Source organism: Macaca fascicularis, chromosome 9 (assembly GCF_037993035.2).
Source record: "Macaca fascicularis isolate 582-1 chromosome 9, T2T-MFA8v1.1".
Taxonomy (NCBI): domain Eukaryota; kingdom Metazoa; phylum Chordata; class Mammalia; order Primates; family Cercopithecidae; genus Macaca; species Macaca fascicularis.
The window spans coordinates 122,925,399-122,949,056 of NC_088383.1; the positions used below are offsets into that span (position 1 = coordinate 122,925,399).

General features: G+C 35.4%; 1 protein-coding gene across 11 annotated transcripts in view; it reads left to right on the plus strand.

Annotated features, from left to right (window-relative positions):
- Positions 1 to 23,658, plus strand: part of NHLRC2 (NHL repeat containing 2) — a 53,177-nt gene that overhangs the window by 23,618 nt on the left and 5,901 nt on the right. For all 11 annotated transcript variants that reach the window (XM_074002766.1, XM_074002769.1, XM_074002765.1 and 8 more), the window contains 5 exons: positions 859 to 980; positions 5,532 to 5,661; positions 18,621 to 18,720; positions 22,187 to 22,418; positions 22,988 to 23,110. In XM_074002766.1, the coding sequence (XP_073858867.1) occupies positions 859 to 980; positions 5,532 to 5,661; positions 18,621 to 18,720; positions 22,187 to 22,418; positions 22,988 to 23,110 (707 nt within the window). The remainder of the gene's footprint in view (positions 1 to 858; positions 981 to 5,531; positions 5,662 to 18,620; positions 18,721 to 22,186; positions 22,419 to 22,987; positions 23,111 to 23,658) is intronic.

Consider the following 23,658-nt stretch of genomic DNA (forward strand, 5'->3'; position numbering starts at 1 on the left):
AGATGGGATTTCATTGTTTTAGCTAGGCTGGTCTCGAACTCTTGACCTCAAGTGATCTGCCTGCTTCGGCCTCCCAAAATGCTGAGATTACAGGTGTGAGCCACTGTACCAGGCCTTGAGTTTGTTTTCTAGCCACTCCATTACACTACCTTTTTATGGCTGCCTCGGACGATGGAGTTCCACAAAGCAGTTTGAACTGCTGATTTAGAGGCCTTGAATGGCTTGTTTGCTGGCCAGGGGAGTAACAATTACATTTTATTGTGTTATGCTCTCCACCCTTGAAACTCTACATGAATTGTTAAAACTGAGAAGTGTACTAGAATCACTCTCTCTCATAGTGTGTACGATATATCGTAGGACTTTGTGACAAAGTGAAATAGTAGATAAGGATTCTTCATCTGGGGTCCTTGGGCTCCTAAAGGAAAGGCTTCAGTGGTCTTCAGGATCTAGGATTGTTTGCAACAATTTAGCCATGTGTATTTTTCTAGGGAAAGGGCTTGTATTATCCAAGGAGCATATCTTTCAAAAATGTTAAAAATTGTTCATCTGTTGAATAATTGGAGTTATTTTTAAATCTTTGTAGTCTAGGTAATGGATAATTAGAATGCTTTTAAAATTATTTTCTTCACTATATGCTACTATGCTTAAGTGCACTAGTAATTACACTATGAGCCCTGTCATTAGCAAAACTCACTCTTAAGAAAAATGGTCCTTGAGGAACATTTTAGTTTTTATATGGACATACCATGTTTTTATATTAAATATTAAATATTAAAATCCCAGCATTAAATACAAGTTTGTTTTGTTTTGTTTTACCTTGAGATCACTTCTTAAGTGAGAAATTTTATCTCATTTTAGGACCCAACCCTGGAAGAAAAGATGGAATATTTTCAGAATCAACTTTCAATTCTCCACAGGGTGTAGCCATAATGAATAATATCATATATGTGGCAGACACTGAAAACCACCTTATAAGAAAGGTAATTTTCATTTTAAATTTGTTTTAATACTTATAATCAGAAAAAATGAATTGTATTTGCTACATTAAATATTTGAAGTTAAAGGGTGATGCTTATGTATGTCAATGTCCTTGTTCTGCTTTTTTTGAGGTACTTACTTTAGTTTTATTCTCAAGTATCCTGTTGCTATTTGTGTCAGTATGTCGTTACCACAAAAGAAAACCCCACTGAGTTCTTTTTTTAACCCTTTGTTTCAAAGCTGTGTCCCTAACCACTCAAAAGCTCCTCATTTTGAAGTATTTTCCTAACTACTAGTTTACAATGATCCTTTGTCCTTTTTCAGTTAAATTTTCTCAAACTAGAAAAAAAATCATATCACTCCTGCTTCTCTTCAACTCTTATGCTTTGGCTGGAAATACTGATTAGCCAATTCGTCTTAAAACTTGTTTTATCTTATTATAAAAGTAATATGTGTTCTTATTTCTAAAAAGTCAGCTAATACATAAAGCTAAAAAGAAAGTCCCCTGACCATCAATTCCAGTTTCCCAGAGGTAACCATCCACTGTTAAAGTGTGTGTCTTTTTGGAAATGTTCTACTCTTATAAAAATAAATTGATATTAAAAAGCCTATTTGTAGAGAATTTTTTTAAACAAAGGTAACGATACTATGCATACATAATGTTTTGTAGGTTTTTCTAACTTTATTTTTTTGCATATTAGTCACCTGAATGATATGACTATATCACATTTCATTGTAGATGTACTCAGTTATTTCAAGTATTTCCTACCTGTGGCTGTTTTGGCTAAACCATTGGTCTTTAAGTTGCTATGTGTTTGGAAAATAAGTTCGTCATACTCATCCTGTCTAAATACATTGTTTCAGATACTTCCTTGTTTTTCTCACTGTTTCTTTCAGTATTGACATTTATCCTCATTTATTTGACAATATTATCACCTATATACACATAGTAGAAAAAAATACATATAATATATAATGATAGCGACTGTACTGTAAGTCCTCCTGAGGGCTAGAAATATGTTTTGTCTACTACTAAATACTGGCATCTAGAAAAGACCTGGCCTATGGTAGGTGTTCAACAGATATTTGTTGGATGAATTTGTGAGCAAATAATACTGTTTCATGAAGCACTTTCGAAAGTGTGTATTCCTCTTAATATAAAAGTGTTACATGAAAAACAGATTTTGTGGGTTAATACATTAAAGCAGACGTGTTTTTTAAAGTCTTGGAGACTTTCTTCTTCCAGACTTAAATATGCTAATGTGTTGTTGAGTGCATTAATAGGGAGATATTTGTGCAGCATTTCTAAACTTATTTGACCAGAGATCCCTTTATAGGCAGAACTGTTCATAGGACTAATGTTTCCATTGTGTATATTTTATGGAAAAGTGGGGTTTTTTATTACTGAATTTTTAATGATTAGTATTTCTTTATCATTATCTTTTTGGGGTTGTATGCTTTTATAATTCATCAGAGGGGCTAGACCTCTAATGGTGTATTGAATTGGTAAAATAGCCAGCCTGCAACATTCAGGGAGTACTTGTCCTTCTTTTCTAATTGTATGTCATTTCTCTTGCTTTACAACTTAATGGGTTTTGGAGTATTGACCATGTGCTGCATTTCAAATATTTATGCATTTAAGTAGCGTAATCACAACAAATTTAGGTTACCTGAAATTGTTCTCTATTATATGACTTAATATGGTGTCTGCAGAAATGGAAAGTAGAATTTTTTCCATTTAAAAATACAAGAATATTTGTTGTGTTTTATTTTTGTTTAAGACCTCATTTGCAGAGGATTGAGTTGATTACACTTCTCCATTCACGGTTCACAAACATAGTTTCATGCAGACCCTTCTCATTTAGAATAATTTATTTAAATTATAAATTCTCCTACTTGCCCATACCCCCCACTGTCACTCCCCTTACATTAACATACCCATTGTGATATTTTTAATGCTTACTTTTTATTTGTACGTGATCTTGTAAACAAAGTGTTTTGTTTATATTTTTAATTACTTTATTGTGCTATATTTTATATATCATAAAGTTCACCCATTTCAAATCTACAATTCATTAGTTTTTAGTAAATTTAACAGGTTTTGCAACTGTAACCATATGTGGTTTTTAAAACATTTCATCCCCCAAGTAAGAACCCACATGACCACTTACAGATAGTCCTTATCCCCTCCCATCCCTAGGCAACTGTTAATTTACTTTCTGTCTCTGTAAATTTGCTTTTTCCAAACATTTTGTTTAAATAGAATTATATATGTTTTCTTGTATTTGGCTTCTTTCATTTGGCATAATGAAAAGTTCATGTGTGAAGTGGCACGTCAGTAGTTCATTCCTTTGTATTGCTGGATAGTATTCTGTTGTGTGAATATGACATTTTATCTACCAATTCACCATTGATATTTAGATTGTTTTTTGGCTATTTTGTATATTTTGTTATTTTGGGCTGTTATGAATAATCTTGCTGTGAGCATTGATATATAAGTTTTACATGGACATACATTTTCATTTGTCATGGGTAGATACCTAGAACTGGTATTGAGGAGTTACATGTTTTGTATTTAATTTTTTGAGAGCTGCTGAATTATTTTCCATAGCAATTGCACCATCTTACCTTCCCACTCGAAATATATGTGGGTTCCAATTTTCTATGTGTTCAGTGTCACTTGTTATTTTTCAGTTTTAAAAAATTTTAGCCATCCTACTAGATATGAAGTGGCATCTCATTGTGGTTTTGATATGCATTTCCCTCATGACTAATGATGTCAAGCACCTTTTCCTGTGCTTATGGGCCATTTTTATATCTTTGAGAAGTGTCTGTTAAGATTCTTAGCCAAATTTTTAACTGGGTTGTCTTTTCTGTAAGAATCCTTTATATATTCTAGGTACAAGTTCTTTATCAGATATATGATTTGCAAATGATTTTTCACATTTTTCTGCTTGCATTTATACTTAGTTAATCATGTTCTTTGATGCATAGAAGTTTTAAATTTTGATGATGACTAATTTGTCCATTTTTTCCTTTTGTTGCTTATGTTTTTGTTGTCGTAAGAATCCATTACTAAATCCAAGGTCACAATTATTTACCCCTGTGTTTTATTCTAAAAGTCTTTTAGTTATGGCTCTTATAATTAGGTCTTTGATCCATTTTGAGTTGATTTTTGTATATGGTGTGAAGTAAGGGTTCAACTTCATTCTTTTACATGCAGATATACAGTTACCCCAGAAAGATTTATCCAAGAGACTATTCTTTCTCCATTGAATAGCCGTAGCAGCCTTGTTAAAAATTAGTTGATCATAGATGTATGGACAGGTCTATTCCATTGATCTCTCTGTCTTTATGCCAGTACCTTACTGTTTTGATTGCTATAGCTTTTAATAAGGTTTGAAATTGGGAAGTATAAGTCCTCCCACTTTCTTCTTTTTCAAGATGGTTTTGGCTATCCTAGGTCCCTTGCAATTTGATAAGAATTTTAAGACCAGCTTATCCATTTCTGCCAAAATCTTTTGTTTCTTATGTAAACAAATTGTCTGCAAAAACAAGTTCCCTTATGATATTAAACTTCCTGTTGCCTTTTATTATATTGCTGACCAGTACCTCTCTTGCTTTTAAGCATTAGCATTGATGGTGGGTATCTTGTGATGCTCATAATCTTAAAGGGAATACATGTAAATTTTACCTAAAAGTGTAATATTTGGTGTAACTTTGAGGAATAAGATATCTGTGAAGTAAGGAAAATTTCTTTCTGTTGATAGCTGGATAAAATATATAATAAAGCAATTAAGTGAAATATTGAATAGAATCTAAGTGGTAGGTATATGGATGTTTGTTACAAAAATCGTTTAACTTTCCTGTGTGTTTGAAAATTTTCCCAATACAATGTTGGGGAGAGGGTATCAGGAGATGAAAGCAGAACATATTTTCCCAGTAGAATATATTAGTTTTCAGTTTATGAAGTAAAGTCGATATAGTGTCATGGAACTACCTGGGTTCAGGTCCCAGATTCTTGACTTACCAACTGTGGGATGTTGAAAAAGTTACCTAACGATCTGTGTTTTAGTTTTCTCTAAAATATTAAAATCGTCATATAGTTATGAGTATGGCTGGATGGCTGGTTGGCTTCCTCACTGTTGGATCGGTGCTTGGCACATACAAGTTTTAGTATGTGTCAATCACTAACTGAGCACAATTGAAATATGTGCATTTAATTTGTAGAAACATGTATTTTGCTACATTGTGTTTTAAAATTTCATTTAAAAATTTTTGTTTAGTTAAGATGAGGTCAATGCCAGATCTGGAGGCATGATGGGAGACGGGGATAAGAGGGGAAAAGTGGAAGAATGGACAGGTGGGGAAATGAAAGGGACTGATTATGTGCTTTTGAATAAGAAGTTCATGCTGTAATTGATTGGCCTTTTTTAAAATAAAACTTTATATTGCACATATACTCTAAATGTTCTATTGAAAATCTTTACACAGCAAAAGACAAAAGCAAAAGTAACTTTCCTTGCATAAAACCATCCTTTCAATTTCTGTAGATTGACCTAGAGGCTGAGAGGGTGAGTACTGTAGCTGGCATTGGAATTCAAGGTACAGATAAAGAAGGTGGAGCAAAAGGAGAACAACAACCCATTAGTTCCCCTTGGGATGTAGTTTTTGGAACATCAGGTATGTGAACTTTTGACATTAAATGTAAAAGTAAATTTTGCTTCATATAAGTTTTAAAAATATTCTTGAGATGGTCATTTGGATTAATTCTATTGCTAATTGCTTTATTTTATACTTTTATACCTATGCCTCAGAGTTTGTTAATTGTGTAAAAACAAAGCTAGCAGTAATATAGGTATATATTATATATACTAGAGTATGTATTATATATAATACTACCTATTTTATTTTATCTGTAAGATAGACTATGTGTTACTCTGAAGAATTATGTATTAGATGCACCCTCCAATTAATGTAGTTCTGAATTTCTTATATTGAAAGGATTATAGTTTCAGAACTTCAAAAGATTATTCATAAACAGTAATCAGTAATAATAAAAATAAATTTATTATTCATAAATAAGGAACTTACAGTGTCATTATATACTCTAGTTTGGAAAAGAAAAAGAGGCAGCTGCTTTTGCTTTAGATTTAAAAAATTTATATTAAAGTATGATAGCTTCTTTTGAACAACTGAACTTTTACCCTACTGAATTGTGTAGACATTGATAATGAATGAAACGTAATGTTACCTTTATTATTTATATTAATTGACTAAAAGAAATCCAGGAGTACTCTTATTAGTATTCTTATTTTTTATTGGCTGTCAGTGATACTGAGATGGTCATTTACATGTCTAAAATTGGATTGATGAGTAAACAAAGTTAGAATACATCGAAAATGGAATTTTGGACTAAATGGTTGGTGTTGTCTTCATATATTTGAAGAGTATATAAGTACCTGCTTAGTTGAAAGCCTGTACATTTGAGATAATTTTCTTTTATGATGCCAATTTAATTATGATTCAAAGACCCTACTTTTTTTGTTATTAACTTTTATAAAGCACTTAAAAATTCATAAAATAAATGAGTGAACTTCTAGTACTACCTGCACTTAACACTTAAGTATTTTATATAGGTTATTTTTGAGAATTCTATTTGTGGAATTGTGTGTTGTAAACATTTATAATTTGTTTTGTAGCTCACCAAGGGGGATGGTATAGTAGGAGCAGTGCATCCGACTAAAGGGATACTTCATATGTAGAGAATTTTGAAATATACAGTGAACTAAAACTCAGTCTCCATTTTATTACCATGCACTAGCAATTCTAAATAATTCCAGGGCTAAATCTTCACCAGTACTTTTCACTTTTACCTCCCTGCCTTATTTGCTTTACTTATGATTATTTTTACTAAATTGTATTTAGTGTGATGTTATTTATTACATGAGCTGTTCTATAGTGCAAGTAAACAAACTACAGCTACATTTAGCAGCATGGACAAATATAACAAGGGATATTTTGAGTAATAAAAGAAAGTTACAGAATATGTACAATATAATTTATTTGTAGAAATCTACAATGTGATTTCTTTTATAGCAAGTACAATAGCATTTAATACAAGCACTGGGAGATCCATTCAGACATAATAAAGTTAAAAAGTAAGAAGAATGATAAATGTACATTTTTATGCTAGTGGTTCCTTATGGGAGGAGGAGCAATTAGGTAAGAAAAAGAAATAAAAGGCATCCATATGGGAAAAGAAAAGTGAAATTGTCTCTGTTTGCTGATGGACATGATCTTATATGTAGAAAATCGTTATGACTACACCAAAAGACTATTAGAGCTGATAAATTTTGTAAAGTTAAAGATAAGAAAATCAACATACAAAAATTAATAGTGTTTCTATATATTAACAGTGAGTGGACTATCCAAAAAGGAAATTATGAAAACAATTTCATTGACAGTAGCATTTAAAAAAATAAAATAGTTAAGAGTTAATTTAACCAAGGAGGTGGAAAGATCTGTACACAGAAAACTATAAAACATTGATGAAATAATTTGAAGAAGACAAATAAATGGAGAGATATCCCATGTTCATGGATTGGAAGAATTAATATTGTTAAAATGTTCATACTACCCAAAGCATTCTACAGATTCAGTGTAATTTCTATCAAAACTGTGTTGTCGTTTTTCTTAGAAATAGAAAAAAACTATCTTAAAATATATATGGAACTAGAAGAGATCCTGAATAGCCAAAGTATTATTGAGCAGAAAGAACAAAGCTGGAGGCATCACACTTCCTGATTTCAAACTATGAAGCTGTTGTAATCAAAATAGCATGGTACTGTTATAAAAACACACATATCAACCAATATAACAGGATAGAAAACCCAGAAATAAACCCAAGTATTCACAGTTAAATGATTTTCAACACAAGTGCCAAGAACACACAATGTGGAAAGGACGATTCCTCCTACAAATGGTGTTGGGAAAATTGGATATCCACATGCAGAAGAATGAAATTGGACCCTATCATATACAAAAACCAATTCAAAATAGATTAAAGACTTATAAGTCCTGAAATGGTAAAGTCACAAGAAGAAAACAGGAAAAGCTCTACTCTACAACATTGATCTGGGCAATGAATGATTTTTTGGATAGGACTCCAAAAACACAGGCAACAGAAGCAAAAATAGACCAATGGGATTGCATCAAACTAAAACGCTCTATACAGCAAAGAAAACAATTAACAGAATTAAGAGACAACCTATGGGTTGGGAGAAAATATCTGCAAACCATGTAACCGATAAGGGGCTAATATCCAAAATATGTAAGGAACTCAAACAACTCAATATCAAGAAAACAACCTGACTAAAATATAGGGAAAGGGTATCAACAAACATTTCTCAAAAGAGATATGAATGGCAAGCAGATATATGAGAAAATATTGATCATCTCTAATCATCAAGGAAATGAGAACGAAAGCAATATGCGGTATTACCTTACACCTGTTAGAATGACTTTATCAAAAAGACAAATGATAAATGTTGATGAGGATGTGGAAAAAAGAGAACCTTTGTACACTGTTGGGATTGTAAATTAATACAGACCTTTTGGAAAATAGTATGGAGGTGCCTCAAAAAACTAAAAATAGAATATTTATGTGATCCAGCAGTCCAACTTAACAAAGGCATTAAAATTGCTATGTCATAGAGATATTTGCACTCCTATATTTATTTCAGCATTATTCACAATTGCTAAGATATGGAGGCAACCCAAGTGTCCATCAGTGGATGAATGGATAAAGAAAATGTATATCTAAGGCTGGGCCTGGTGGCTCATGCCTGTAATTTCAGCACTTTGGGAGGCCGAGGTGGGCAGATCACCTGAAGTCAGGAGTTCAAGACCAGCCTGGCCAACATGGTGAAGCCCCGTCTCTACAAGAATACAAAAATTAGTCGGGCATGATAGTAGGTGCCTGTAATCCTAGCCACTTGGGAGGTTGAGGTGGGAGAATCAGTTGAACCTGGGAGGCAGAGGTTGCAGTGAGCCGAGATCACGCCACTGCACTCCAGCCTGGGCAACAGAGGACGACTCCGTGTCTAAAACAACGAAAAGAAAATGTGTATCTACACACTGGAGTACTATACAGCTTTAAATACTGTCATTCATGGCAACATGGATGGAAGCAGAGGACATTATGCTAAGTGAAATAAGCCAAACACAGACAGATACTGTATGATCTTACTTGTGGAATCTGAAAACATCAGTCTTAGGCTGGGCATGATGACTCATGCCTGTAATCTCAGCACTTTGGGAAGCTAAGGTGAGAGGAATTCTTAAGGCCAGGAGTTTGAGATCAGTTTGGTCAACATAGCGAGACACTATTTCTACAAAAGAAATTTTAAAATAAAAAATAAATTTAAAAAAATTGTAAGAAAATCTCAGAAAATGAATGTAGAAAAGGGGTTGCTAGAGGCTAGGAATAAGGGAAAGGTATGGGGAAAGAGAAGAGGTTGATCAAAGGGTACAAAGTTTCAGTTGGAGGAATAAGTTTTAGAGATAATTGTGCACTGCATGGTGACTGACCTGTAGTTATTATTTCACAGCTGCTAAAAGAATATTTAACATTTGCACCAGAGAAAAAAATGTTGGTAAGGTCATAGATATGTTATTTAGCTTGAGTGAATCTTTCTACAGTGTACACATAGATCAAAACATGACGTACCCCACGAATGTACACAATTATTATTGGTCAATTAAAAATTTGAAAAAAGAGATGTAGGAAAGAGACTAGAAATATCTCATTATTTTAAATCTACATGTAATATGTAAATGCATGTGTTTATGTATTTTAAATAGTATCTGAATATTTAACCTAACTATACTGTACAGTCATAAAATAATTAGTATAAAGTGACTTTTACAAAATTACGTTTTATCTGTGTTCATTTTTTAATTGTCATTCTTAATATGGTCAGAACATCATGCACCAAAAATAATTACTACAGTAAGTTCATTTTTTTCAGCAGGTACGTTGTAATGTTTCTAAAATGTGTATCAGGTCTCTGTTGACTCCATTCATACCAGACAGCAACCTGAAAGACACTAAGGTTGAAACCTCTATCAGCATCTCTCTTTTTTTTTTTTTGAGACTGAGTCTCACCCTATCACCTAGGCTGGAGTGCAGTGGCGTGATCTCAGCTCACTGCAACCTCTCCCTCCCGGGTTCAAGCGATGCTCCTGCCTCAGCCTCCCGAGTAGCTGAGATTACAGGTGTGCACCACCATGCCTAGCTAATGTTTGTATTTTTAGTAGAGATGGGGTTTCACCATGTTGGCCAGGCTGGTCTCTAACTGCTGACCTTGAGTGATCCGCCCACCTTGGCCTCCCAAAGTGCTGGGATTACAGGTGTGAGCCACTGCGCCCAGCCAAAACCCCTATCAGTATCTAAGTACTTTAAGACTTTACCTGATTTTGAGTCATTTATAGAAAGGATAATGTACCAGAATCCCATTAACCTTTCTTGGCCCTTTAATCAACAATTTCCCTAGATAGAAATTTAGCCATTCTTCTACAACCTTTAATGGTTGAAATCCAACTATTTAGTATGCTAGTCTGATAATCTACAGTGTTGGTATTTATGTGCTTCAATAATATGCTTCTCTGACTCCCATTATTAATATGATATAAAATACCAAGAAAAAAATATTTTTGCTTTAAAAAAATCAGATGACACAGGAAGTTTTGAAGGAATAAATTTGATGCGGTATGACTAATACATTTTTGTTTTGTTAAGAAGTTATATCTTTATGTCTAAAATTTGAGAGAAGATTCTTACACTGCCTTATCACATTGACTTGGTATTAAGTTTTTTTAGGTTAATTAGGTATAATTTATATAAAGTAAAATTTACCCTTATTAGGTATATAATTCTGTGAAATTTGACAAATATGTGCAGTCTTGTAACTTTTACCACAGTCAAGATACAGAATATTTTCATCCCAGAAAGTTATTTCATAGCCTGTTGTTGAGTCTCCCCCCACCATCACCACACTGACCCCAACAACTGGCAGCAGTGATCTCTTTCCTATTCTCTGTCATCTTTCATGTCTGGCTTCTTCCATTTAGCATAATGCTTTTGAGATTCATCCCTGTGGTTCCATGTATCAGTAATTTGTTCTCTTTTTTCACTGAGTAGTAGTTCATTGTATGGCTCTACCACAGTTTGTTTATTCATTCACCAGTTGATAGACATTTGAAGGTATTTCTAGTTTTCAGTGGCTATAAAAAACCTCCATAAACATATGTGCACAGTTCTTGTTTTGTGGTAATGTGCATTCACTTCTCTTGGGCAAATGCCTAGGAATGAGCTTACTGGGTCATATGGTAAGTGAATGTGTACAAGAAACTGCCAGACTGTTTTCCACAGTGGCTGTTTTCCTAAAGTCCCAAATGTCTGTTGGGAGTCATTGCTTCTGTCTGAAGAACTTCTTATGACACAGGTCTGCTGGCAGTGACTTCTCTTGCCTTTATTCTGGTCTGAAAAAGTATCTAGCTTTCATTTTTGAAAGTTATTTTTACTCCATATGTGAATCTAGATTAACATTTTTTTCTTTTAATATTTTAAAGATAAAACTCCATTGTCTTTTGACTTACATAGTTTTCCACAAGACATCTGTTTTAATATTATCTCTTTTCTTTATATGTAAAGTGTATTTTTTTTATCTGGTTGCTTTTAAGATTTAATCTTTGGTTTTCAGCAGTTTGATATATCTAAGAATTATCCTGCTTGGAGTTCTTGAGTCTGTGGTTTGATGTTCATTATTTTCAAGAAATTCTCACTTCAGATATTTTTTTCTGCCCCTTCCTTTCTCTTTCTGGGACTTCAGTTACTCATATGTTAGATTTCCTCTTAATATTATATTCAATAACTCTTGCATATGGCGTTCTTTTTATTCACTCTTCTTTTTTTTCTTTTTGTATTGGTAATTTCTACCAATTTATCTTCAGAGTCACTAATTCTTTCTTCAGCTGTGTCTAGTCAACTGATGAGCCTGTTGTATTAGTCCATTCTCATACTGCTATAGAGACTATAGTTTATAAAGAAAGGAGGTTTAATTAACTCACAGTTCCGCATGGCTGGGGAGGCCTCAGGAAACTTAAAATCATGGCAGAAGGTGAGGAGGAAACAAGGCACATCTTACTCAGCAGGCAGCCGAGAGAGTACCAAAGGGGAAGTGCCAGACACTTACCAAGCAAGCAGATCTCGTAAGAACTCATTCACTCTCATGAGAACAGCATGAGGGAAACTAACCCCGTGATTCAATCAGTTTCCACCAGGTCGCTCCCTCGACATGTGGGGATTACGATTCAGATTACAATTGGAGATGAGATTTGGGTGGGGACATGGCCAAACCATATCATTTGTAGAAGGAATTTTTCATCTCTAATATTATGCCTTTTTAATATAACATTTGCATTTCTTACAGATTCATCTCTGCTGAAATTCCTTATCTATTTAGGTGTGTTGGCCACCTTTTTCTCTAGGTTCTTTAACATTCTATGCATAGTTATTTCAAAGTCTGTATTAGATAGTTCCAAATTTGGGGACTATCCTCAAGTCTGTTTCTGATCATTCCTTTGTTACTTGGAAGTGGATAATTTTTTTGCTTTTATGTGTGTCTTCTCATTATTTATTATATGTCAGTCATCTTGTATAAAACAATAGAGGCTGAGATAAATAGTACTTATGAAAGATTGAGTCAATTTGGTCAGGAGCTGAGCTGGGCCTTGGTTTTATTATTGCTATGTCAGTGCACCATATTTTAAAAATTCCTCTAGTTGGGCAGCTGTTGCCTTCTGATTTTGCTTCAGTACATGGGCCTAGATTAGATGGAGGGTTTTCTCAGTGTTTCTCAGCTTTCAGTCATCCCTGTACAACGAAGCCACGTGGTGGTTCCCTCTCTCCATTCTTGCAGCTGTCCCAGGGATAGACTGCTACTGGTTGTTATTCTGCCCCAGGCTTGTGTTGTGGATAGGGGTGTTCTCTGTTGTTCAGCCTCAGTCTTGGGAAGGCCCTGAGTGCCTAGGCCTTGAGGAAAGGATGCAGGGAGCTTTTTCATTGTTGCTATTCCTCTTTCTGGCAGCTAAACTCTATCTGGTGTCTGCGATTGGTTTGGGGAGCCTCCTGCTTCTGCCCTAGCAGAATGAGAACTCTGCTTGGTGGCAGTAGAGCATTTTTTCATCTCCTTTTCCCACAGCTGTAAATGGTGTTTTCCTGTGCTCTCTGTAAAATGACCAGCTTTGCTGCCTTTCCCTAGTGGCTTAAGACTTTGATTCCTAAGAGGTTTAGAGACTTTGTAGAAGCAAATCTGTGTAGAAGCACTGATGGAGAATTTCACAGATGCTCTTAGGAGGATTCTAGTCATAGGTGCTTAAAATGACAGAATTTTTTAAAAGCTGGATTTCAGGTAATTTTCATGTTCATATTTCTTTTGTTGATTTTATTTCTGTTTTCTAATAATATTTCTCTGATCTCTACTGATAATTATGAGTGAGTTTTGCCTTTAAAAATATTCTTAAAACCTTTTCAGCCTCTGTTATTGTCCTTTTAAAAAAGTTTTAATTTGTGACTGTTGAAAGTTAGTAATATTAAGTGCACTCTTTTTTGTAATTTTACCTTCTATTTTAGATTTGGGGGTATGTGTGCAGGTTTGTTGTGTAGGTCTAAGTATACTCTTAATTTAAAATGGAAATGTTCATGATTACCACATTCTTGTTAGAGGGAACAAAACTAATACCCGTACTCAGTGATGGAACTATGTGCTTTGGAGTCCACACTCCAGGATGAACAGTTGTAAATTGTTAATATGACTCTTGTTACTTTGATAGACATAAATGCCAGCCCACTTTTTTTTTTTTTTAACTTTTTTTGTTTACAAAAACAAACTCTTCAGTTCTAGCACGGTGGCTGTGAGCAGGGACTCTGGAGCCAGACCAGCTAGGTTTGCAGGTCCACATCTTAGTAGTTGTGTGACTTTGGACAAGTTTCATAGCCTCTTTATACCTCAACTTCCCTATCTAAATTGACGATACAAATAGTACCTACCTGAAAGGCTTATCATGAGGATAAGAATTAATATATGTAAAGCACTTAGAACAGTGTCTGGTGCATAGAAAGCGTAATATAATATTCGTGTTTGTTTGCTGTTGTCACTGTTTTCTATAAGATAAGAATTTTGTCATAAAGTGTCACAAACAGATGCTGATGGTCTGAACCAAACCAAAAATGGGAAGGCAAGGGACTAGAAAATAAACTTTAAACACATTATCCAACCATAGACCATTCCCAGGGGTACAGGGAGAGAAAGGCAGAGGGGTAAACCTCACTATGCATCCCGGAGTAGAAGGCTATGGGTACATTTAATCAGATCCCTGTTTCTGATCACAGACAGAAATGCACTTGGGTGCTTGTTACCAGAGCTAAGTCCATGGGTCAGAGGCAGAAGGGAGGGCGAAAAGGGGGCAAGCAGAGAACTGAACCAAAGAGCACAAGCTCGCTTCCATAGTTCCTTCATTCTCATCAGAACACTCATAATCTAGAGTCAGATTCACTAATGAATTCATTTTCCAAGTTTAGCTGGGTGAATTTCAGCAAATTATTTAGCCTCTTTGAAGCTGGCTTTTTATAAAATGAAGATGATGATAATAAGACTTCTTAAGATTGTTAAATTGAAGGAAATAATCCATGTAAAATGATTAGCTCGGTACCATCAACACAGAAAGTGACCTGGGTGATGATAGTCATTATCCTCATAAGTTGATATGTAGAATTCCAAACACCTGAACCCTGACCTGACACTGCCACTGCTTCTCTACTTTTTCTCATTCCTCGGGCATCTGAAGGAAATAAATACACAGAGACCAAAACTAAACCAATGCCCATACTTTATCTATCACTGGAAAGCTTTTGCCTTATTACAGTAAGCCCCAGCTGAGCTAGACCGACCTGTTTGGAGAACTAGATAATGGAGTTAAATTTGATCTTTCACTCAGCTCTGCACCAACGTAGCTCTCCTTTGCCAAGACAGAGGCTCTAAAAGCAAGCTAAGAAAAGCAAATGTTTTTGTTCCTAAAGCTTAGAGCTAAATTTGCCTAACTCACCCTTCTGAGATTTTCTTGGAGTGGGACATTGATGTGAAAGAGAAAGAAAGAGGCAGTTTTCAAGGTGGGAACAGGATGACTAACCAGTTCGGAAGGAATTCTTGCGGTAATCCCTAATGGTGGCTTAGGTCAAGGTGGGGGTAGTGAGAAGTGGTCAGATTTTGGATATATTTTGAATAAGGAGCCTACATAATTTGCTGATGGATCATGCGTGACATGTGAGAGAAAGGAGGAATTAAAGGTGACTCCAAAGCTTATGACCTGAGAAGCTGAAAGGACGGAGTGTTTTTATTTTCATTTACTTGGTCAACCTTGCTTGCAGTCATGTTACCCAAAAGGTCCTAACATTGGCTGGAGCTGACTTTTCAATCAAGATAAGTTGTATAAAAATATCTGTCTGTATTTCCCTCAATAATGATTCTCAGTGTAGAAGGCTATAAATCTTGCTAGATTTACCCTTAGGTGTTTGATGTTTTTCAATGGCGTTACAAGTTTTCTTTTATATTTGTTTGCTGCTGTAAACCGATAAAAGAATTTATCCTTGCTAATTGACCCTATACCCAACAACATTGCTAAATTCCTCTATAAAATTGTAAAGATTTTCTGTGTACATAATTATGCAATCTGCTAATAACTACAGTTTTATTTCTAATCTTTTTGTACTTTGCTTCTTTTTCCTTCTTTATTGCACAAACTAGGACCTCCATAAGGTGTTAAATAGAAGTGTTGATAGTGGGTATCTTTGTCTCATTTTTATTCTCGGGGGATGTTTGTAGTATTTTATTCTTAAGTAGGATGTTTGCTGTGACTCTCTTAAAAATGTTCTTTATAAGATTAAATAAATTGCTTTCTGATCCTAGTTTGCTAAGAGTTTTTATCTTGAATGGAAGCTTGTTAGAGATATTGAAAGGCTTTATTGTTATGGGTGGCTTTGGAGTTCTCAGCCCTATCAGATCCCAAATCCCCTTCCTATGATACATTTTAAGAAAAGCCTCCTTTACCATACCTAAAGTGAAATTCATAGGTAATATAATCCACCTGTGCTATGTATTTTTTATATATATATATAAAAAATAGAGAAGAAATAAGGGTAATTTATAATAAAATAGTGTAGTCATCATGTAAATGATCTGGCATGACTATATTATCATATAATATATTACCCATCAAATATCCACAGCATTTTTTAGGGTGGGCCGCCACTCCCATTCAGCATCATTGTTTGAGAGGATAATAGCACAGGTTTACATGTATAGCAGACTTCTGGGATTAGAGATGAATCAGTAGTACTATTAGGAAATACCAGCCATCATTAGGATAGTTTTAAGGCTTTTTTTCTTTTTTGTTGTTTCTAGGGGAAAGTTTACTCATTCAACAAATAAATACCTACTGAGTATTTGGCATGTGCCAAGCACTATTCTATGGGTTGCTAATAAAACTGTGAATAAAACAAAGCTGCTAGTCTCTTAGACCTTATGCTCAGTAGAAGAGAAAGGCAGTAAATTAATAAATATGTAACGTGTAAGATAGTGATAAACGCTACAGTGAAAAATAGGCAAGGTAAGGAGCTAAGAATGATGGGTGTGTGTAGGGTGGGGGCGAGGGAGTAGGGAAGAAGCTTGAGCAGAGATCTGAATGTTCATATCTGGATGTAAGCTTTCTAGGTTGGGAAAGGAGGGAGCACACTAGGCATAGAAGTTGAAAGACAGCAAATTGTTTAGCACCTAACATGGTGCCAGGCATCATGTTAGGTGCTTTGCTTACACTGTTTTATTCCTTCCAGGAATCTTATGTAGAGAGTGATGGTGTGCTCAATTTACAGATGAGGAAATTGAGGCACACACATTAGAAAGTGATGTAGCTACTACAATTCAAATCCAGACCCACCTGGTTCCAAAGCTAAGGAATTGGTGAAGGAATGCTTTCAGGAGCCCTCTTCTTTTAGTGGTCTGTCACATTGCCACAAGAGTAATTACATTTCATTCAGAGAAATGAGAGAACTGGGTAGAGGACTTGAAAACATAATCATTTACATTTTTTCATGTAGCATTTTAAAAGTATTTGAACCAGCCAGGCACGTTGGCTCACGCCTGTAATCCCAGCACTTTGTGGGGCCGAGGAGGGCAGATCACGAGGTCAGGAGACTGAGACCATCTGACTAACATGGTGAAACTCCATCTCTACTAAAAATACAAAAAATTAGCCAGGCGTGGTGTCGGACGCCTGTAGTCCCAGCTACTCTGGAGGCTGAGGCAGGAAAATGGCATAAACCCAGGAGGCGGAGCTTACAGTGAGCCAAGATCGTGCCACTGCACTCCAGCCTGGGGGACAGAGTGAGACTCTGTCTCAAAAAAAAAAGAAAAAAGCAATATTTGAACCAGTAAAGGCTTTGAAATATTGTGAGTGGAAAACATTCCAAATTAAGTTAGAATGAGTAAGATTGTTCATTTTCGTGGGCTTTCCATGTTTTTATTCCTATTACCTCCTAAAAGTTTTTGTTTTACTTGGTCATTTCCATAGTTGATAATACCAATGACTATGCATGAACATAAAACTCATTCATTTTTATTGTTTAATACTAAAAAATTTATTATCTTAGATTTATGGTAGGTTTAACAGAAATAAGCAATTTTAAACTGAATGCTTTCTTAGGTACCAAATATCATCTGTTGGTAATACATTCATTGTTAATACTGTAAAATTAACAAACTTCTTAAGCGGAAGAGGTTGTATTATACTTTTTACCCTCTATGGTGTCTATTGAAGGGCTGTTCAGTTTGTAAAAGTATTTATATTTTCCTAGTACAAATACTGTAAAATTAAGGTCCAGATTCACTAAATGATCATGGCTAACATTTGAGTGTTGTTGCCTCTAAGCATTACTCTGAGTGCATCACATGCTTTGAGCCTTTTATTTGAATGTCAGTATATCTAAAATAACGGAATATTTTATTAGCTTATGTTTCCTGTTCATTTTAGTAGTCCCAGGTTGTGGCTTTAGAATAGCTGAAACACTGTGGTATACTAAAAATTAATTGTGGAAAGCTTTTGATGTAGTTTTAAGGTGATTAAGCAGAGACAGTCCCCAGAATATATGTGTGCCAGTGTCACTTCTAATAGTTTGTGTCATGTAAAATAAGAAATCAAATGTTTAAAAATGTTGTTAATGCTCACTGTAAAATTAACAAACTGCTGAGGCAGAGTTCAGATGCAGAGATGCAGAGGACGTGTTCCTAGTGAGAATACTTTGGATTCCTGTGAAATTGTTGTGGGTAAAATTACAAGTCTAAAAGTGTAAACCTTTCACCAGAAAACAAAATTTTCAAAGATAACTTGAAACATTGGAAATATTTTTATTTATCAGATGATTCATAAACATGTTGTTATCCTCCATAAATTTAACATTTTAAAACCATTGGAGTGTTTGTATTAACCAGATATGTATATAATTATAATGATTTATTCTTATAAAGGTTCAGAGGTCCAAAGAGGTGACATTTTGTGGATAGCCATGGCAGGGACTCATCAGATATGGGCACTCCTACTGGACTCTGGCAAACTGCCAAAGAAAAAGTAAGTGACAGCCTCTCTCTTTGAGTAGACTGTACTATTTTGGTGTTCATAGAGTTTCTTTTTTCAAAATCACCATCCTCACTGTACCAGTCAGGATGTGCTAGGTTATACTGCAATAGCACACAATGCAGATTCTCAGTGGCTTAAAGCAAGGTGTGTTTCTTGCTCACTGGCATGGGTTCACTGGGACCACTACTCTGTTGCCCAGGCTGACGAAACAGCCTGGAGCTGTGGGGAGCTTTGCCAGTCATCCTGGCACAGGGAGAGAGAAAGAGGTGGTAAGTTACTCACTGACTCTTAAAATTTCTACTCTGACACACATCACTTCTACTCTCATTTTATCAGCCAGAGTAAGTCTTAGGGCCACACTTCACTTCAGGGAACCTGCAAAGAATCATTCGCCTTAATGTCTAGGAAGAGAACTAAGAATATTCAGTGGGCCCTTATCTTTTAAGACATAGTTGAACTATTTCTAATCATTCATTCAAATAGTTGAATACCACATAGCAGAGTGCTTAATAACTCAGTTTTTGTAGTCAGGCCTGAGATTGAATCCTGGCTCTGCCATTTATCATCTGTGTGAGTTTAGGAGAGCCACTTGAACTTCCAAAGCTTCAGTTTCCTTCTTGATATTACCTCATAGGCTTGCTTTGAGGATTAATAATACATGTGGAGAGCTTGGCGTGGTGCCTAACATGTACAGTAAACATAGGTGGCTTTGCTGTCACAAGGATATAAGGATGCAAGGGTCGTGTCTGCCAAGTTTCTCATATTTTTTCCTTAGAGCCTTTCCTCTTCCCCCACTACCCCAGGCAGAACGGGCCATACTCTTCTCTGTGACCTCACCGTACCTGGTATGTAGTTACATCACTGCACTAAGTTTTCCTGCCCCAACCCGCTGCCCCTTCCTCTTTCTCTTCTCTCTTTTGACTGTTCCTATTTTTAGCCATTTCCTCCTACTAAACTGTCTCTTAAAGGAAAGAATCCTCTCCCATTCATTTTTGTGTCCCTTGTACCTAGCACAGTATTTGGTACCTAAGAGGAGCTCAGTAAGGGTTTGAGAATAAATGAGTAAAAGCCATTAACCAGAAAGGCTGTCAAATAGCCATGGAAGATGATCATCTCAAGTTACCATTAATAGAAAGCATGATTTATATAGATCATTCAAAATAGCAGATATTCCAAATAGTGTGTTATGTTTGTGCGTGTTGCTTTGGACACATTTATATAATGTGTTACGACATTTAATCGTTTAGTAAATATTTATGAAACATACTATATGCTAGGCAATAGGGATGAAATAATATGCTCACTATGTTAAGGATAAAATGAAAAGATGTGGTTGCTGTCATCAGCGAACTTACAGAGGAAGAATCAGATCAGCAAACAATTAAAAATTAGTGTGTGCAAAAGGAATCACTGCAAATTGAAATTGTTCGGCCAGGCGCGGTGGGTCACGCCTGTAATCCCAGCACTTTGGGAGGCCGAGGCGGGCAGATCACAAGGTCAGTAGTTCGAGACCAGATTGACCAACATGGTGAAACCCCGTCTCTACTAAAAATACAAAAAGTTAGCTGGGCGTGGTGGTGTGCGCCTGTAATCCCAGCTACTCAGGAGGCTGTGGCAGGAGAATCGCTTGAACCCAGGAGGCGGAAGGTTGCAGTGAGCGGAGATTGTGCCACTGCACTCCAGCCAGGGCGACAGAGCGAGACTCTGTTTAAAAAAAAAAAAAATTGAAATTGTTCCTTATATAAGTAAGCGGAAGACGCAACATCAGTAAGATTTGGTTGTCAAGGAGGGCTTCTTGGAAGAGGCAACTAAACAGAGACCTGATAGAGTAGTAGGAGTTAGGGAGAGTGGGAAGTTTTCCAGGCAAGAATTGGCACTAGTGATGTCAGTAGAAGCCAGATCACACCATGCCTTGTGAGTACTTTTAAGGGATTTGGATATTCTACAAGCCTTTCTAGAAAGGTTTAAGCTGGGAAGTGACACGATTAGATTTGTGTTTTTGAAAGAACACTAGCAGCACTCAGAGTGGAACAAGACTAGAGGCAGAGATAAGAGATACCACTGAGGAGCCTATTTCTGTTATTGAGGCAGGAGATGATAGTAGCCTGAACAGTGAGATTACCAATAAGATTTTGCATGAGGCATAATTGTAAACAGCAAACAGAAGTAACAGAAGTTGCCAGAATATGCTCTTCTGGGTGATGGCTGTTTTAGAGAGAGATGGTCCAGAGCTGCCTAAATTTCCTCATAAGTAGAGTTGTCATTCTCCTTCATAATAGGAAATTGGCACTAGGACTACACTGACCTGTATTTTAGTTTTAAGGATGTATTATCTTTACTACCGATCTTCAAGTAGTAATGACCCTTAGCATTTTAAGAGTTATTGTTTCTCCCTACTCTTTTTTTTATTTAATTAAGAAAACTCTTTTTTAAAGTATTAAGACTCCTTGTAGACTCCTTTCAATTAATTTGTTTAGCATATTAGTTATTACATACATGGTACTTGCTATGTTTATACATTTCTTGAATAAGTGGCCATATTTTGTGCATGCTAAATCCCTTTGCCTCTGTCCCCTGCTCCTTACCTAACTTATTACGGGAACATATCAGCCAGTAAGTGATGGTGAATTCAGGCTTTTGCATATTCAGAAATGATTTACACAGACTCTCATTTTGTGTCCTGAGTCAACTGCTTCTCTTCCCTCAACACAACACACTACCATGTCTTCCTTACAATCTCTCTGGCATAAACTTAAAAGCCAGGGTCTAAAACTTTCTCTGCATTACAAAAGGAATCATTGCAATAGTTCTTTAAATAGAAATTTCCCTAATGTATATAAGAAATTGATTTGTACAATTGATATAATTGTACGTAATTATCCCATGCAATTGTAAGATAATTATGTACAATTATATCATTTTTCATATAATAGTAATGTCTGACCTGGCTATCTTTCAAAAACTATTCTTTAATTCCTTTTGCTAGTCTCTATTTATATACAAGATCACAAAACATTTTTAATGCAAATTGAAGCTTTTAACTATCAAGAGCTAGATAGTCTTTTTAGTTCCCTTTCAAGAACCTCATATTGTATGAAACTAAGAAGTTAAGAATTTAAGGTAGTAAAACCAACCTATCTCATCAATAATCTGATCATTATTTTTATCTTATAATTCTAACTCTATCAGGGATTACTTGTTTAACATTTGAAAGTGATTTCAGTTTTGTGTATGTCAAAGTAAAGTAAGAAGTTCCCTACACAGTGAGTAAATAAGTTAATGGTTGGAAAAATGACAGTGAAAGCTGACTTGAACAATTTAAGTAGGCCAAGATCACTAGTTTATTTTTTACGAGGCTTATCACTATTGATTTGATTATTTACATTCATTTATTTAAGAACTAAATTGCACACAATATACCACATGTTAACTCCACCTATGAACTTGTCTTTTTCAGTGAGTTAACAAAAGGAACCTGCCTTAGGTTTGCTGGAAGTGGAAATGAAGAGAATCGAAACAACGCCTATCCTCACAAGGCAGGTTTTGCCCAACCTTCAGGCCTTTCCTTGGCCTCTGAAGATCCCTGGAGCTGCTTGTTTGTAGCAGATAGTGAGAGCAGTACAGTGAGAAGCGTTTCTCTGAAAGATGGAGCAGTGAAGCACCTCGTAGGAGGAGAAAGAGACCCCATGGTAAGGACAGTCACTCTTGCACAGTGCAGTCAGACACTGAGCAAGCTGTCAATTTTGTGAATTATAGAAAATTAATAAGATTTAAAAGAGATCATCCTTGGCCTATCTGCGAATCAAAATGAAAGTCAAACCAAAGGAAATGGGACTATAAAGCAACATGAGGAACACTCCATCTAAGAAAAGTGAACTGACTCTATTATGTATAAATGTTAAGGTTTCCGGGAGAAAGAAAGGATGAAGCATTGATTATTGGAGAAAAGAAAAAAAATGTAAATTAGATGTTGGGCAGTGGGGTGGAAACAGCACCAGACTAGTGGATTTGACCTATTCCTAATCAGATGTAGTATTGTGAGTAAAACTACTAAGCACCACAGATTAATACAGGTTGAAAATACTGTCATTTTTTTCTAATCTGAATGAAGTATCCAACCCTATTTATATGAAAATCAGCATTTTCCCTTTTAACTTAAATACCATTTATAGCTATTTGAATTTTCACTTCATATCCTAGCAAAACACTGTACAAGTTATAATAACTGCTGTTTCTTTTCTTTTTAAAAAAATTGAAGAATTTATTTGCTTTTGGTGATGTTGATGGAGTAGGAATCAATGCAAAGCTTCAGCACCCCCTTGGAGTAACATGGGACAAAAAAAGGAATTTACTTTATGTGGCAGACTCCTACAATCACAAGGTGAGTCGTGACAGAATTATGTAATATCTTGCTTTTTGTGTGTGGCGTTTAAAATGCTGAAAGATCTGTGAGCCTCCTACAACTGCCACTCTAAAATATAGAAAGGAGTAACAGTATTTGACAACTATAACCCAGCCTGTTCTGCTCTTTTCTTGGTCCTTTCTTTGCCAAGAGGTTGTGATGGTATTCTGAACTAGGGAAAGCACTGAACCAGTTCCAATGGCAATAGCCAATAGTTGTGAATTGTAACCCATCAAAGCTGCTTAGTAACATATTCAGTATATCAAGAGAAGGCAAGTAGCAGGGAAATTAATATGTCAACTAACAAATGAACGTTTTTGAGCTGTTGCATAGTTACAATGCCTGTTAGTAAATAATTTTGTTTTCAGCAGCATTTCCGTTTTTGTCTATTAAATTGTTTTAAGTTTTATTGCACTTTTACTTTTTACAAAAAATCACTGGATAATAGATATTCATACAGTACTTCATGATGTGAGACCATAAATTTAATGTAATTGAGACATAACTGGCAATCATTAAGTTTAACA